General features: G+C 43.1%; 1 protein-coding gene across 2 annotated transcripts in view; it reads right to left on the bottom strand.

Moving 5' to 3' along the window:
• aldh9a1b (aldehyde dehydrogenase 9 family, member A1b) overlaps positions 1 to 17,963 on the bottom strand; it is a 69,580-nt gene that overhangs the window by 21,990 nt on the left and 29,627 nt on the right. For both annotated transcript variants that reach the window (XM_084332580.1, XM_084332581.1), the window contains 4 exons: positions 7,730 to 7,926; positions 4,983 to 5,123; positions 3,615 to 3,803; positions 1,407 to 1,494 (listed from right to left, as the gene is read on the bottom strand). In XM_084332580.1, the coding sequence (XP_084188706.1) occupies positions 1,407 to 1,494; positions 3,615 to 3,803; positions 4,983 to 5,123; positions 7,730 to 7,926 (615 nt within the window). The remainder of the gene's footprint in view (positions 1 to 1,406; positions 1,495 to 3,614; positions 3,804 to 4,982; positions 5,124 to 7,729; positions 7,927 to 17,963) is intronic.

The raw sequence follows: 17,963 nt of genomic DNA, 5'->3' as shown, positions 1-17,963 counted from the left end.
GAGTCATGTAGTATCAGGCTCTCACCCAAGACGCATGGAGTCATGTAGTATCAGGCTCTCACCCAAGACGCATGGAGTCATGTAGTATCAGGCTCTCACCCAAGACGCATGGAGTCATGTAGTATCAGTGAGGCTCTCACCCAAGACGCATGGAGTCATGTAGTATCAGGCTCTCACCCAAGACGCATGGAGTCATGTAGTATCAGTGAGGCTCTCACCCAAGACGCATGGAGTCATGTAGTATCAGGCTCTCACCCAAGACGCATGGAGTCATGTAGTATCAGGCTCTCACCCAAGACGCATGGAGTCATGTAGTATCAGGCTCTCACCCAAGACGCATGGAGTCATGTAGTATCAGGCTCTCACCCAAGACGCATGGAGTCATGTAGTATCAGGCTCTCACCCAAGACGCATGGAGTCATGTAGTATCAGGCTCTCACCCAAGACGCATGGAGTCATGTAGTATCAGGCTCTCACCCAAGACGCATGGAGTCATGTAGTATCAGGCTCTCACCCAAGACGCATGGAGTCATGTAGTATCAGGCTCTCACCCAAGACGCATGGAGTCATGTAGTATCAGGCTCTCACCCAAGACGCATGGAGTCATGTAGTATCAGGCTCTCACCCAAGACGCATGGAGTCATGTAGTATCAGGCTCTCACCCAAGACGCATGGAGTCATGTAGTATCAGGCTCTCACCCAAGACGCATGGAGTCATGTAGTATCAGGCTCTCACCCAAGACGCATGGAGTCATGTAGTATCAGGCTCTCACCCAAGACGCATGGAGTCATGTAGTATCAGGCTCTCACCCAAGACACATGGAGTCATGTAGTATCAGTGAGGCTCTCACCCAAGACGCATGGAGTCATGTAGTATCAGGCTCTCACCCAAGACACATGGAGTCATGTAGTATCAGGCTCTCACCCAAGACGCATGGAGTCATGTAGTATCAGGCTCTCACCCAAGACGCATGGAGTCATGTAGTATCAGGCTCTCACCCAAGACGCATGGAGTCATGTAGTATCAGGCTCTCACCCAAGACGCATGGAGTCATGTAGTATCAGGCTCTCACCCAAGACGCATGGAGTCATGTAGTATCAGGCTCTCACCCAAGACGCATGGAGTCATGTAGTATCAGGCTCTCACCCAAGACGCATGGAGTCATGTAGTATCAGGCTCTCACCCAAGACGCATGGAGTCATGTAGTATCAGGCTCTCACCCAAGACGCATGGAGTCATGTAGTATCAGGCTCTCACCCAAGACGCATGGAGTCATGTAGTATCAGGCTCTCACCCAAGACGCATGGAGTCATGTAGTATCAGGCTCTCACCCAAGACGCATGGAGTCATGTAGTATCAGGCTCTCACCCAAGACGCATGGAGTCATGTAGTATCAGGCTCTCACCCAAGACGCATGGAGTCATGTAGTATCCGTCTCGGAGTTTAGGATCGGTCGGGACAAAAGGCTCGCCTCCACACAGCACCTGGGCTCCCTGGAAGAAACACAACAACACAACACAACAACATGAGATAACAACACAACATAACAACACAACAACATGAGATAACAACACAACATAACAACACAACAACATAGCACAACACAACAACATAACACAACACAACAACATAACACAACAACACAACATAACAACACAACAACATGAGATAACAACACAACATAACAACATGAGATAACAACACAACATAACAACACAACAACATAGCACAACACAACACAACAACATAGCACAACACAACACAACAACATAACACAACACAACAACATAACACAACAACACAACATAACAACACAACAACATAACACAACAACACAACATAACAACACAACAACATAGCACAACACAACACAACAACACAACACAACAACATAGCACAACACAACACAACAACATAACACAACAACACAACATAACAACACAACAACATAGCACAACACAACAACACAACACAACACAACAACATAGCACAACACAACACAACAACATAACACAACACAACAACACAACACAACAACATAACACAACAACACAACATAACAACAACATGAGATAACAACACAACACAACAACATAGCACAACACAACAACATAACACAACACAACAACATAACACAACAACACAACATAACAACACAACAACATGAGATAACAACATAGCACAACACAACAACATAACACAACACAACAACATAACACAACAACACAACATAACAACACAACAACATGAGATAACAACATAACACAACACAACAACATAACACAACAACACAACATAACAACACAACAACATGAGATAACAACACAACACAACAACATAGCACAACACAACAACATAACACAACACAACAACATAACACAACAACACAACATAACAACACAACACAACAACATAGCACACAACAACACAACACAACAACATAGCACAACACAACACAACAACATAACACAACACAACAACATAACACAACAACACAACATAACAACACAACAACATGAGATAACAACACAACACAACAACATAACACAACACAACAACATAACACAACAACACAACATAACAACATAACACAACAACACAACATAACACAACAACACAACAACATAACACAACAACACAACATAACAACACAACAACATGAGATAACAACACAACACAACAACATAACACAACACAACAACATAACACAACAACACAACATAACACAACACAACAACATAACACAACAACACAACATAACAACATAACACAACAACACAACATAACAACACAACAACATGAGATAATAACACAACACAACAACATAGCACAACACAACACAACAACATAACACAACACAACACAACACCATAACACAACAACACAACATAACAACACAACACAACAACATAGCACAACACAACAACATAACACAACAACATAACACAACAACACAACATAACAACACAACAACACAACAACATAGCACAACACAACAACATAACACAACACAACAACATAACACAACACAACAACATAGCACAACACAACAACATAACACAACAACATAACACAACAACACAACATAACAACACAACACAACAACATAACACAACAACATAGCACAACACAACACAACAACATAGCACAACACAACACAACAACATAGCACAACACAACACAACAACATAACACAACAACATAGCACAACACAACACAACAACATAGCACAACACAACACCATAACACAACACAACAACATAACACAACACAACAACATAGCACAACACAACACAACAACATAACACAACAACATAGCACAACACAACACAACAACATAGCACAACACAACACCATAACACAACAACACAACAACATAACACAACAACATAGCACAACACAACACAACAACATAGCACAACACAACACCATAACACAACAACATAACACAACATAACAACATAACACAACACAACAACACAATAACATAACACTCCACCTACAGTTGCCTCATTCACAACTATGGTCTGATTTTAAGTCGCCGTTTACCAACACATTTATATTGTATTATTGTAGAATAAGGGGGAAACGAATATGCTTTGGCCAATCAGACCTCTTTCTTTGCCTGATCCACGAAGCCTAGCACTCGGTCCAGGTGCGGGCGGTTGACCAGTGCCCCCATGCGGGTTCCCTCCAGCAGGGGGTCTCCTATCGGGATGGCCCGCGTCCTCGTCACCACCTCCTCCACGAACTCGGGCAGGATCCGTCTCTGAACGAAGACCCTCGTACCGTTGCTGCAGACCTGCATTGGATTCAAACGTTTTAGTAAAAAGACAAGTGCTGCAACTAATCTAATGTAATCTTTAACCCTTTCACTACCGCGCTACCAAAGGGTTAACCCTTTCACGGCGACAATACAGAGGGTTAACCCTTTCACTGCCACACAACAAAGGGTTAACCTTTTCACAACCACACGACAGAAGGTTAACCCTTTCACTACCACACTACAGACGGTTAAACTCACATTTTCAATACGAATTATAAAAAAGAAAATTTAGTCAGTATGAAAGTCAAATGTGATCTGAATAGTGAGATATTTTCTTTTCTCTCGTTTATTCTTTATTATTATTATTATTATTATTATTATTATTATTATTATTATTATTATTATTATTATTATTATTATTATTATTATTATTATTATTATTATTATTATCATTTAATTTCTTGTTTAAACTGTGGATTGTTTGTTTCTTTGTATATGGTATAAATTATTATTTTGTGTAAATTAGGTTGTACGCCGACCATCAAGTAATACTTGTTTAGTTTAGGAATAAGGGGCAGGTAACTATAAAAATTCTTCTTCTTCCTGCTCCTTTTGTCCATGGTATGGTATTTATGATTTTGTATGAAAAACTCCATGATTGCATTGTTTCCATGTGGCAAATAAAACTCTGAATCTGAAATCTGAATTGTGCAACAGAGGTGTAGTGATGTGACGGCAATAGTGTGACGGTATAGTGTGTAGATATCTGCTATATAAAATAAAAGGTATTATGTATGTATTAGTTCAAGTTCAAGTTCAAGTTCTTTAATAGTTGTCATACAGAAGTACAGAATACTTTCATACAAAATGCTTCTTGTATGAAAGTATTCTGTACTTCTGTATGACAACTATTAAAGAACTTGAACTTGAACTTAGTGTATCCAGACTAGCGCACCGCACCTGGCCTTGAGACAGGAAGTATCCAGACTAGCGCACCGCACCTGGCCTTGAGACAGGAAGTATCCAGACTAGCGCACCGCACCTGGCCTTGAGACAGGAAGTATCCAGACTAGCGCACCGCACCTGGCCTTGAGACAGGAAGTTAGCGCACCGCACCTGGCCTTGAGACAGGAAGTTAGCGCACCGCACCTGGCCTTGAGACAGGAAGTTAGCGCACCGCACCTGGCCTTGAGACAGGAAGTTAGCGCACCGCACCTGGCCTTGAGACAGGAAGTTGGCCATGAGAGCTCCCTTCACCGCGTTCTGCAGGTCGCTGTCCTCAAAGATGATCAACGGGGACTTCCCGCCCAGCTCCAAGGTCACGTGCTTCACCCCCTGGGAGGCCATCGCCATGATCTGTGGGGTCAAGGGTCACGGTGAAGAGGGTCATCTCTCGTTATCAAACACTGTGATCAGAGTACAGAGGGTCAACTGTCGTTATCAAACACTGTGATCAGAGTACATAGGGTCAACTGTCGTTATCAAACACTGTGATCAGAGTACAGAGGGTTAACTGTCGTTATCAAACACTGTGATCAGAGTACAGAGGGTCAACTGTTGTTATCAAACACTGTGATCAGAGTACAGAGGGTTAACTGTCGTTATCAAACACTGATCAGAGTACAGAGGGTTAACTGTCGTTATCAAACACTGTGATCAGAGTACAGAGGGTTAACTGTCGTTATCAAACACTGTGATTAGAGTACAGAGGGTTAACTGTCGTTATCAAACACTGTGATCAGTACAGAGGATGAGACAGGAAATCAGATCTTCAGCTGTACACACGACACCACGCTATAATCACAGCCTGGTGTTACATGTTATACCACTCCCTCAGCCCTGTGTGTAAGATCCCTGTGTGTGTTTAAGATCCCTGTGTGTGTGTTTAAGATCCCTGTGTGTGTGTTTAAGATGTAGTTCCATGTTTTGCCGGATCTTCTCCATAATTATGTGCAACGCGGTCTCATCAGAATATGTAAATGAAATACTAATCGGCCACAGGAGGAAAAAAAGGTATATAATGTACATTTTGTCATCAGCAAAAGTAAAAAAAATAAAAGTGCAGTCGGAAGTGGAACTAACAGTTGTTGTGGTCACGGGCGAGTGCTCTCACTCACCACTAGACCAAGCCACCCACTCACCCCGACACCAACACAGCAATACTATGATGATGATGATGATGATGATGATGATGATGATTTGTTTTTTAAAGATTTCTTTTTTTGGCGTTTTATCGCTTTATTGCTACTGGGCAGTCCAGTAGAGAGAGACAGAGGAGGAATGGGAGACAGAGTGGGGGGAAGACATTCGGCAAATAATGACGGGTTCGGGAGTCGAACCCGGGTCGGCCGTGTCGCTATGTGGTTCGCCACTGGGGCGCCCCGATGATGATTAGTTTTAACGTTTAACGGTTATGGTTAAGATAGAAAGGTGGGGTTAAGGTTAGGGTCACCTGCCTCCCATGCGAGCGTGAGTTCGTCCCCTGGGTTCGCTCTCCAGCAGGAAGAAAATATATAATAATAATATATGTACTTATTTGTAAATACATCAATATATTACTTATGGCGTACAATATCTACCTTTTTCCTGTGGTTGAAGTACATATTTTAAGCGAGATTGAGCTGCTGTGTGCCACAATGTTTGATTGAAAACTTTATTAACAGATTGCAGAATGGGTACAATACAGTACGGCTCAATACACACAATTGTTAAGGGGATGCAGACCAGAGAAAGACTTTCGTCTTGTTTACATCAGGGTCCCCCATTTTCAATTCATAGTGACAGTCTCATCGAGGAGGACTATGGGGTAAAAATGTGAGGAACAAATTGTCCAAAAAAGAGCTTTGGATAAAAGCGCTATATAAATGCACCATTTAATTTAAATTTAAATGTTAGTGGGTTGGAGGGAGGGTGGGTCTGGAATGGCAGGAATGTGGAAAATACCCGTTCTTTGGTAATGTTTGTACTGTATTCATGTGTACTGTATTCATGTGCCAATAGAATATAAAAAGATTTAAATGTAAAAAAAACTATTAACATTTTACATTTTGTCATTTAGCGGACGCTTTTATCCAAAGCGACTTACAAGTTCATGTTACGACAAGTTATGCAAGTAAAACACGCGAACGTCTGTGAAAATGTCCCTCAATATCTTAGTGGATATTTTAACAGGGTTAGGGATGTACACGGACACGCCACCAGGGGGAGCCCTACAGACATCGTCCCAGTGAGATGTAATAGAAAAATAGGCCAAAACTCATTCCTATATTCAGCAGCAGTACAATGGAATAGCCTACCAATGGAGTTGAAGTCCATAAGCCCCTTCTCCACTTTTAAATCAGCTATAAAGAGGTGGATCATGAGTAGCAGAAGCTGGGAGTAGTGAACAAAGGGTTTCTAATATGTGTTATTCCTTTTTATTCTTTTATTGTCTATAAAATGGAATATTAATGTATGTATGCAATGCATGTATTATTGGTATTGCACAGATGAACAATTTGATTGTAAGTTGTCTGCATATGTCGTTCACCAGACAGCGCGGACTCTCAGTGGCGAGGAGTAACGCATGGGAGGCTCACGCTGCCCCCGATACTTCCTGTCTCTGCTGTGCAGGCGTCCCCCAACCGACCTGTAGGAGTCGCTGTCCACAACGTCCAATCCCCACCCATCGACTTTCCACCCCGACTCTGCCAATTGAGTTAGTATGACGGCCGGCCCAAGCCGCAGGCAATGCTGACACCCGGATTCGAGACCGGAGTCTCTTGCATTGGTGACGAGCACAATCTCCGCTGCGCCACCCAGCCGCTCGCGCCTATGGCTTTATTGTGTTTATTTTAATCCTATTGGTAAACGGTGATATGTATACCTGCTCCATCTCGTGTTCAAATGTATAATGTGTTATTTCCATTCTAAATCAATAAACTATTCCATCCATCCATCTATAACGATGAAGTCCTCCTCACCTTCTTGCCCGTGGCCACGCTGCCGGTGAAGGACACCTTGGCCACGCCGGGGTGGTGGCAGAGCAGGGCGCCCGTCTCCTGCCCGCCCTGCACCACGTTGAACAGGCCCTCGGGAGCCCCCGCCTCGGCGTAGATCTCCGCCAGCAGGACGGCCGTCAGCGGGGTCACGGGCGACGGCTTGAACACCATGGAGTTACCTGGAGGAAGACGGCACCGGAGGAGAATCACTGGAGAGGTCGAAATCTCAAGAGCGACAAGCGGTCAAGAGAGTTATTTACCGTCGGTAGTGTGATAGTAAAGGGTTAACCTTCTGTAGTGTGGCAGTGAAAGGGTTAACCTTCTGTGTATTGTCGCGGTGAAAGGGTTAACCGTTTGGTAGTACGGCAGTGAAAGGGTTAAGATAAGATGATCCTTTATTGATCCCCTTGGGGAAATTCGGGTGTCAAAGCAGCATGGGGGGGGGGGAACAGGGGTTAAGAGGTTAAGACTTTTAACTAGGGATGCTCGATATTGGCTTTTTTACCGATACCGATATACCGATATTGTCCAACTCTTAATTTCCGATACCGATATCAACCGATATCAACCGATACTGATATATGCAGGGTTTCCCCCCCCAAAAAATTGAATAATTTCAGGTAATTAACATTACATATTAGACGGTGGGCCGAAGGTTGCTATAGGCTTCCGTTAACACTTTGACTGCCATGAAACGTCTTTAGACGTCTTTGCTGGCCATGCTAAAGTTGCCGGAGGACGCTTTACGTCGTCCTTATATCAATATTTCAAAAATCTGCGATCGGATTCATATGTCCCCTCCGCTGGCCTGAGATCCACCAGCAGGACCCACTGAGCTCTCTGGCGGTTCAGGAGCGCCATCTGGTGGCCGATCGGCGCAATCGCTTAAACAGGATGTGCCATAGAGGTTGTGCTAGACGTCCGTATTGCTTCCGGCCACTCGGTACATGTCCCGGGACTCTGGCTCGTCACGCTACATAGCGATCGATTGCCAATAACTCGATAAACAACATGATTTGGACGTATATACCATTATACAAGCTGGAGATGGACCGGGTAAATCGCCATCCCATAATGATAGAATTTCTACTCTACGACGATCGCCCAACGGCGCGCGGAGACTGGGGTGAGTTTGAGCGTGTAACGTTACCGTCTTCGATACTAACTGCTATTATCAACATTTGACCCACATTAGATGATTGGTATAACGCTGCCCACGGAATTATAAACGCCCCCTCGCCCATCCGGTCAACATCAGATGACGTGTAGTAACTTCTAGAAGTACGTCTAGTTGGAATTTTTTATATCGCGCTGATTGCCATCAAACTGTATTTCATCATCAATATAATGCATTTGGGGCTATATATCACGTTCTGGAGAAAGCTGCAGAAAGAGATGAAAACATACTTATACATTAGACCATACTTTACTATGAATATGTGAATGAAAAAGTTTAACGTTGCTACACAATGAACAATACATATAGGACTTTGAATGGGCCCTAATAATGGCAATGTAGCAATAGAATTTAAAAAGTTATAGCCCTGCAAAGAAGGGGACTTTCTCCATAGACAAATAGAGCCGGCAACCTATGGTATATCATGAATTTAACCCAAGGCAACCAAAGTGTTAATGAAATGATTGATCTGGTTTTAGAGAGTATATGTTATTGTAATATGAACTACATAATATACTATAATAACACATTTCCGTTTGTTGGCAACGGTTTTTGGGTCATATCTTTATGAAAATTAATGTGTTGATAAGATAAAAACGACCTACGTTTGTGAAAAGGGGCGTTGCTGCGGAACCAATCAAAACGCGTTACAACGTCAGGTGACTTGATTTCTCCCAATGACATTCTTCAAGCCCTGGAACCAGGAAGTAAATATTGCGACTCGTCTGTTGACAACACTGGATAGCTCTGCATCGGTAAGCTCTCAATTTATATACATTACTATTGAAATGCATTTTTACTTAACTTTACAGCATTATTCAAACGTGATAGGAAGTTATGAGTCATCAGCAGTTTATATGCAGTCCGTTTTGACGTCCGATTACACATTGGAAAATGTTGTAGCCAGCTCACAAAGACTAACGTTACGTTAGCATTTTAACTTTCTCAGATAGCAATCTAACATTACGTTAGTGTAAATCAAACAACTCTAACCCAATACTAATAATAGTAACTTGTTTCACATTCTTGCTGTGTGTTACACTATGGTATAGCGGTCTGTGTTGTTGCCTGTGACGTTAGAAATTTGACGTTGTCACAACCGTTACATATGTACAAAATATACTGTCTCATAAATATACTATTCCAATATATAAATATACATATAAATATATTGTTTTAGATGCTGTTGTCACTATGAATTACAAATGGGGGGCCCTGATGTAAACAAGACAAACGTCTTTCTCTGGTCTGCATCCCCTTAACAATTGTTTGATATTGGATGGTCCCTGTGCTGTTGTTTACTGTCTATCTGTATGTCATGTATGTAATATGTTATGATGAATTGAAAATGGGGGACCCTGATGTAAACAAGATGAAAGTCTTTCTCTGGTCTGCATCCCATTAACAATTGTGTGTATTGAGCTGTACTGTACTGTACCCATTCTGCAATCTGTTAATATGATGAATAACGTTATCTATTGTAGTAACAATGTTCCAAAATGTATTGATTGTTTTTCTGTTTCCCCAGATGCTCAACCCTGGACCACACGACAGATATATTCTAGGCCTAATCCAACCCTAGCCTGAGGGTTATATAGTAATCATGCAAGGTCAAAGATTGAGCTCTTGAGGTGACTGGCCCTGCTCTATATCCAGAACCATTATCAGAGTGGCAACTGCAGGACCTGTATTTCCCAAAACAATGAATATCATGATTGAATGAGAGGCCATGGTAAACAGCACAGTGAATAAACAATGTGCAGTCCCCTTATATATATATATATATATATTGTTCTGGATAGAAGTGGGGCCAGGCTAATCTGCAAGAGCTCAACTTTTGAACAAGGATGGTCATCCTCTCACATAAGCTGTCCGGGGACGACTCACACAGCTCTCTACTCTCTGGGCCCTGGACTGGACACCCCTCCACTGTACTAGTTACACATTACACACATACAAATGACAATAACACTATGTAACAACCATCAAATGCACTCACAGCAGTGCACACACATCCACACGCACACACTCACTTTAAACAAACAACTCACTGCAGCACTCACTTTAGAACACCTAAACACACTTTATATTTATTGGCAAAGAATTTGCACTACAACCCATACCTCATTACACCTTACTGTAAATTGTACCTAAATTGTACCTCATCCCATTTCTGCATTGTACTGTATAGTATATTGTATTGTAACTCAGTTACTTTTCTACTCTGCATTGTACATTGTATGTATATATTGAACACTTGTCTACGTACTTGACTTCTATTTTATACTTATCTATTTTTATCTAGCACAATCTCTGGAGCAAAACAGAAAGAAGCATTTTATATAAAAGTATTCTGTACTTCTGTATGACAACTAATAAAGAAACTTGAACATCAAAAAATCAACATTCTGTTCTCTATTCCAGGCTAGATCTGACCTTCACTCATGTTACAGGATTAATACACATTTTCTTACACCCATATTGCTAGTTTTCACCTGAAGGGCGAAAGAGTAGGAAGACGTTTGGAACTAGGCTAATGGAGGAACCTACTTCCAGTGACTGACGCTAAGCTAGGCTAACGGTGTGTGTCTTCCTACTCCTACTGCATGCACAGAGAAGAAAAGGGGTATGTATCTTCTTGTCTAACTCCAGGGTAGATGGCAAATAAGCTAATTTCCCAAAATGTTGGAGTTTTCCTTTAAATCGAATCTCGGCCCCGAAGCTTCGAATGCCAAAAAAGATTTCGAAGGTCAGCCCTAGTGTGTTGAACTCGGGCTGTAAGAGACAGACAGACAGAGCGCCACGGTCACTCACAGAGAGAGAGAGAGAGTGTTCATTTTAAGCCATAGCAGCGTCTGATTGGGTCAGAGGTGACAAGCGGCCGCCTTCGCTTAGTGACGAGAGTAGGGGAGATAGGGCGGCGTTGCTATGGCTAACAGCCGTTGCTAGGGAAATAGACTTTATAGCTGGTATTCTTCCGGTAACAGAAACAGAAGTGTGTTGGATATGGAGGTGGGCTTCCCACTCTCCAGGGCCCTCATTCATCAACGTGTTCTACGCACAGATCTGTGCTTACCCTGTGCGTACGATCATTTCTAAGCAAAGAGTGGGATTCATCAATTTCAACTTGAACTTGACTCCGTGCTTACGTCTACGCACAGGTCAGAGCACACTTACCTGACGCCCAGTGGTAGAATATCGTTACTACGCATAAGCACTCCTCAGTTCTGCATTAGTTTCAAGGCGGAAATAAGCTTCCGTGCATTAGTGTTCAACTTCTGTATGACCCGTAATTCATTATAGTTCATTGTAAAATAGCGACAGTAGTGTAATTATAACGGGCTCACACGGGCTGCTTGTTTGGCACGGGGGGGCAGACGCAAAACACCAACCTCCAAACGCGATTAGATATTGTTTCAAATAAAAAGCTAATTATTTTGTGCGTCATGTTTCCAAATAAGATTGGTCACGAAATGCTTTCTACTTCAATTTGTTGGTTAGAATAGATGACCTCCGTTGAAACTTCACTGAGACTAACAGTCTATTTGTGAGCTCCCGCACAGATGTGATGATAATAATAATAACAATAATAATAATAGCTTCATTTTATATAGCGCCTTTCAAGAGACCCAAGGTCGCTTTACATAGATAGGGGGGGGGGGGGAATAACAAAGTAACAAACATAGTGGACAGACACACAACATATATATATGATGATGGAATTCATTCAAGATCCTCTCCACCCTCGGGTCTTTGCCACCGGCACGATCGATCGTGATATTGGAGATGGATCGAGCAATAGACTGTTACTGTAGCTGTCAAAGCTCCATCACAAATGCAGTTATGTGAATAGAAAGGGATTCCACTCAGTCAATGTTGCGATGCGCATTTGCCTGATACATGTTATTGCTGGATGCCGGGAGGAAGGCGATGCTGAATGTTTTCAATTCATTAAATAAAACGGATACTTTTTGCAAGGGTTTACTGACTGTCATACAAATAATCAACCAACTACATATTGTAACTTTTCAGTGCACGTTCTTATTTACATTGTGACAACAGCCTTGTGAGTTCCCGCAGTGACCCGCACACAGACATGATGGAATTCAAGTTCATGTTTGTATTGATCACATATAGGCAGGCTACGCATGGCGTATCTGCTACATCATACATGGCAGTAAGATTCATTGTTCTTGTATATGCTCTCGTATTATTGTTTATGTAGGCTACCCAATACTGACATCAAAATAGATTGTAGTATGCCTCTAGAAATCATATGCAGCAGGTAGAAAATTTACGGGAGATCCATCGCGATTTGGAATAAAATTGAGGAGAACTTTAATCCCTGGGTATTAATTAAACAACACGGGAAAAGGCAGTCATATTCCAGCGCGGTCTTTATTAGCCGACAACAAAATAGATGCCTCTAAAAGAGTTCCGCTCGGGTCAGTCCATTATTTCACATCCCATGGGGGGTGTTTCCTCACTTTCATGACCATATATGGATAATCATGCACGAGCATTGACGGTAGAACAAAGTGGTATTCATCAACACGGAGGAGCATAGAGCCTGCGTACGCACGTGTGATGAATCCCGACTTCCCTGTGCGTACACTGGTTCTACATTCCGTGCTTACGTGTGGAAATAGAACATGTTCTACGCACACATTGATGAATGAGGGCCCAGGACATTAGCGTTGCAGGGCCACGGCTAAGAGAATAACCAAAGACTCTAGTCACCCAAACAACTTCCTCTTTGAACTGCTCAGGCAAGCGCTACCGGAGTCTCATGGCCGGTACAGAGAGACTCAGGAGCTTCTATCCCCAGGCCATCAGGATGCTCAATGGCAATGACACTCACTGCACACACATCCACATGTACACACTCACTTTAAACAAACACTCACCTTACCACTCACTTTACTCACTTCAACACACTTTATATTTATCTATTATTAAAGAGATTTGCACCACATTCATACCTCATTTGCACCCTACCCTAAGTTTTGTACCTCTGCATTGCACCTCACTGTTACTCATTTTACTGATTGATTGATTGATTGAAAACTTTATTAACAGATTGCAGAATGGGTACAGTACAGTACAGCTCAATACATACAATTGTTAAGGGGATGCAGACCAGAGAAAGACTTTCGTCTTGTTTACATCAGGGTCCCCCATTTTCAATTCATCGTAACATATGTGACATACATGACATACCGATAGACAGTACTGCTACATCTATACATTTATGACATACCAGATTTGCAATTACAGTACTGTAATAAAACCTGAGCTGACTTCACTGTGTTCTTGCTGAGTAATGTAAGTTAGTACTCAATAATAATAATAATAATAATTAATTTAATTTATATAGCGCTTCTCAATAACCCGAAGTCGCTGACAGTAGTCGGGAGCAGGGGTACAAACAAAGAGGCGAAAGCAAAGAAACAAAACAAAACAACAAAGAAACAAAAACAAAGGAACATGAGACCATGGGGGGAACGGGGGAGACAGCCTGATGGCACAAAAAAAAAAAAGACTAGAGACATAACGATCAGGTTGGAGGGGAGGGGGGGGTTTAGGGGTGGGGGGGGTTGAAGGCAAGGGAGAACAGGTGGGTTTTGAGGCGAGCTTTGAAGGTGGAGAGTATATTTTGATAATTGTTTGTTCTCAAATCAATCAGGCTCTCTTCACCCCATTGGGTTTGACGTGAGCAGCCTGTGGTAATTAGTCCAATTACTTAGAGGCAAGGCTTGTTTAAATACAGTTGCCTTTGCACACATTTCTCTAAAACCTGAGCTGACTTCACTGTGTTCTTGCTGAGTAATGTAAGTTAGTACTCAATCCATTGTATATTTTGATAATTGTTTGTTCTCAAATCAATCAGGCTCTCTTCACCCCATTGGGTTTGACGTGAGCAGCCTGTGCTAATTAGTCCAATCAGTCAGAGACTAGCCCCCTACAGGTGTGGGACAATATTCAATAGGGATTTAAGTGTAGTCTATCCAAGCGCCAGCAGAGCGCCGGCGACCGACTAAGACAGACAAAGACTTGGAGTTTTCCTGCTGGAGTTTTCCGAGGAGGCAACCGAGTGCATCAGAGTATCTACTGCCCCTCACCTGCCCTCCTCTAGCAGGCCACTCCTTTGTACCTGCATTTTCTGGTCTTGCCTTGTTAGCTTGTCAACTTACTCGACCCACTGGTTTTAGCTCATTAGCTAAACCTTCAATTGGCTTCATACACATAGCCTTTAGCAGTTGATCCATAGTACTTCGTATCTTTATTTGTTCCTGCTCTACCTGGTGTAAGCTTGGATATGTGTTCTGTCTGTCCCTCTCTCCTAGAAAGGTTAACTCTGTTAGAGAGCCGTGTCCTTGAACTTGAGTCAGGAAAACAGTTAGCTTTAGACATCTCGGACACTATAGGCTGTTCTGAGGAGCCTCTAGCGAGGCCTTCTCGTCTGGAGAGTCCCAGACATAGTGCTCAGGACAAGGCCTTTGCGCCCATTACAGAGCGGCAGTGTAACCGCTCGGCCTCGGCCTCAACAGCACCTGCTCCGCAACATGATTTTACACGTGTTGCGGGTTCCGGTCCCAGTACGCAGCCGGTTCCACTGCAACCCCGTCGTCCCGTCCTTGTGATTGGCGACTCCATCACCCGGCATATTATGCTAGAGAAGCCAGCCGAGATCAAATGTTATGGGGGAGCCAGAGCTACCGACATTGAAGCCAACCTGAGATTTCTGGCGAATAGCATAGTCAAGGCAAAAAGTAACCCACATATCCCACCCACTGAAGATAAATTCGACCATATTGTTATACACGTCGGAAATAATGACTGTAGGATGAAAGTCTCTGAGGTCACAAAGATCAACATAGTTAGGCTTTCTGACCTCGCCAGAAAGATGAGTCGGCATCGAGTAATCTTCTCTGGCCCCCTGCCTGTAAACCGGCATGATGATGAGTTTGTGAGTAGGACAGCTTCTCTACACCGATGGCTGGAAAAATACTGTAAAGAACAGGGCTTAGGGTTCGTGGATAATTGGTCCTCTTTCTGGGGGCACCCTGGCTTGCTGAGAAAGGACGGCGTGCATCCTAACATGCAAGGCGCCTCTCTCTTATCTCGCAACATAGACAAGATTATAGCTTCGGGCTGACAGCCACCCCACAAGCATGCCAGGGTGCAGGCTCTTAGCGAGCCTGCTAGTCATGCTAAACTGATGGACCCTGCCAATCCTTATACCTTTCTTGCTCGGCCCCTCCTCCACCAGGCTCCCCACTCCTCTCTTTCTATCTCTACCCCTAAACCTGTATACCCAATCAAAACTAGAATATCCCGTTACGCTCCGCTTTACCCAGCTCGTCCTTGTGCGATAAACCATGCCAACTTAATTGCGATTAAACCTACCCGCATGGCTGAAAACCACGCTGCTAACTATACAGAGTGTGTGAAGGTTGGCCTTATCAACATCCGCTCTCTGCCAACCAAAGCTCTTTTGGTAAATGAACTGATAACAGACCATAGTCTCGACCTATTGGGCCTCACTGAGACATGGCTTAAACCTAATGACTTTCTGCCCTTAAACGAGGCCTCACCCCCTAATTTTAGTAGCTCCCACATCGCACGCACCTCCAAGAAAGGAGGCGGAGTTGCTCTAATTTATGACTCTAAGCACAACTTTACATCCGACGCAAACTGTAAGTTTTCCTCGTTTGAGGTGCTCCTGTTGCGTCCCTCTCCACCCAACAGAAAGTGTGGCGGTCTGACTCCTACCTCCACTGCATCCTTTGTAATGGCTGTCCTATACCGCCCCCCTTACACCCTCTTCCTAGTTGAATTTTCAACTTTCATCTCTGAGCTTGTTATGCGCTCAGATAACATTTTAATTGTTGGTGATTTTAACATTCATTCCAATAAAACTCTAGATCCCCTAAATAAGGCTTTTACCGACATCATTGACTCTGTCGGTCTCATTCAAACACCCTTGACCTAGTCCGCGGTCTCACTGTGTCAGATTTGACCGTTTCCCCCTATGTTCCTGCTCTCTCAGACCACTACCTCATCAAATTTCAAATTGATCCGACGGTTTCTCGCCCAGACAGTGTAGAATCCTACATGAGCCGTCGTATTAACGCCTCAACTGTCCCAATTCTAGTTAACTGCCTACCAGACACCCTCTCTCCCTTCCTCTCTTACTCTGGCCCCCTTGATCTCTTTACAGACAAACTTAATGTTTGTAGCATGCTCGACACTGTCGCTCCCCTTAAACCCAAAATTAAACATGCTCCGCAAAAACAAACTCCCTGGTTTACGGAGGAAACGCGCTCCTTTAAAAAGGCTTGTCGCAAACTTGAACATAAATGGCGTTCGACCAAACTCGAAGTATTCCGCCTCGCCTGGAATGATAGTTTACGTAACTACAAAAAGGCACTCTCACTTGCCAAAACCTCTTATTTTTCCAGGCTCATAAATGAAAACAAAAACAACTCAAAGTTTCTGTTTGACACAGTTGCAAAACTTACGCAGAAACAACCAAGTGCCCTAAACCATGCGTTCTCGGCTAACGAATTCATGAAATTTTTTACCAAGAAAATTGACCTCATTAGAGATGAAATTGTTGCTTTACTCAACAATCAGAGTCCTTCCCAACCTTTGATGGGCATTCCCCCTGACTTTGATTCCAGTCATACGCTATGCTGCCTTGAAAACGTCTCACTTAGTGCCCTCTCTAAACTGGTTGGCGTGGCTAAACCTTCAACCTGTCTGTTTGACCCTCTCCCAGCAACTCTCATCAAAAAACTCTTCCCAACTCTAGGCCCTGCCCTACTCAATATCTTCAACACCTCTTTGTCTACTGGCGTGGTGCCCCTGGCCTTTAAATCAGCCGTCATTAAACCACTACTTAAAAAACCGAACCTCGACCCTCTAATCTTGAAAAATTACAGACCTATCTCCAATCTTCCATTCCTATCCAAAGTGTTAGAACGGATCGTCGCAACGCAACTTACTGACCATTTATCAAACAATAATCTTAAT

The sequence above is a fragment of the Notolepis coatsorum genome (genome assembly GCF_963971535.1).
Source record: "Notolepis coatsorum genome assembly, chromosome: 17".
NCBI lineage: Eukaryota > Metazoa > Chordata > Actinopteri > Aulopiformes > Paralepididae > Notolepis > Notolepis coatsorum.
This window is presented reverse-complemented; position numbering and strand designations above follow the sequence as displayed.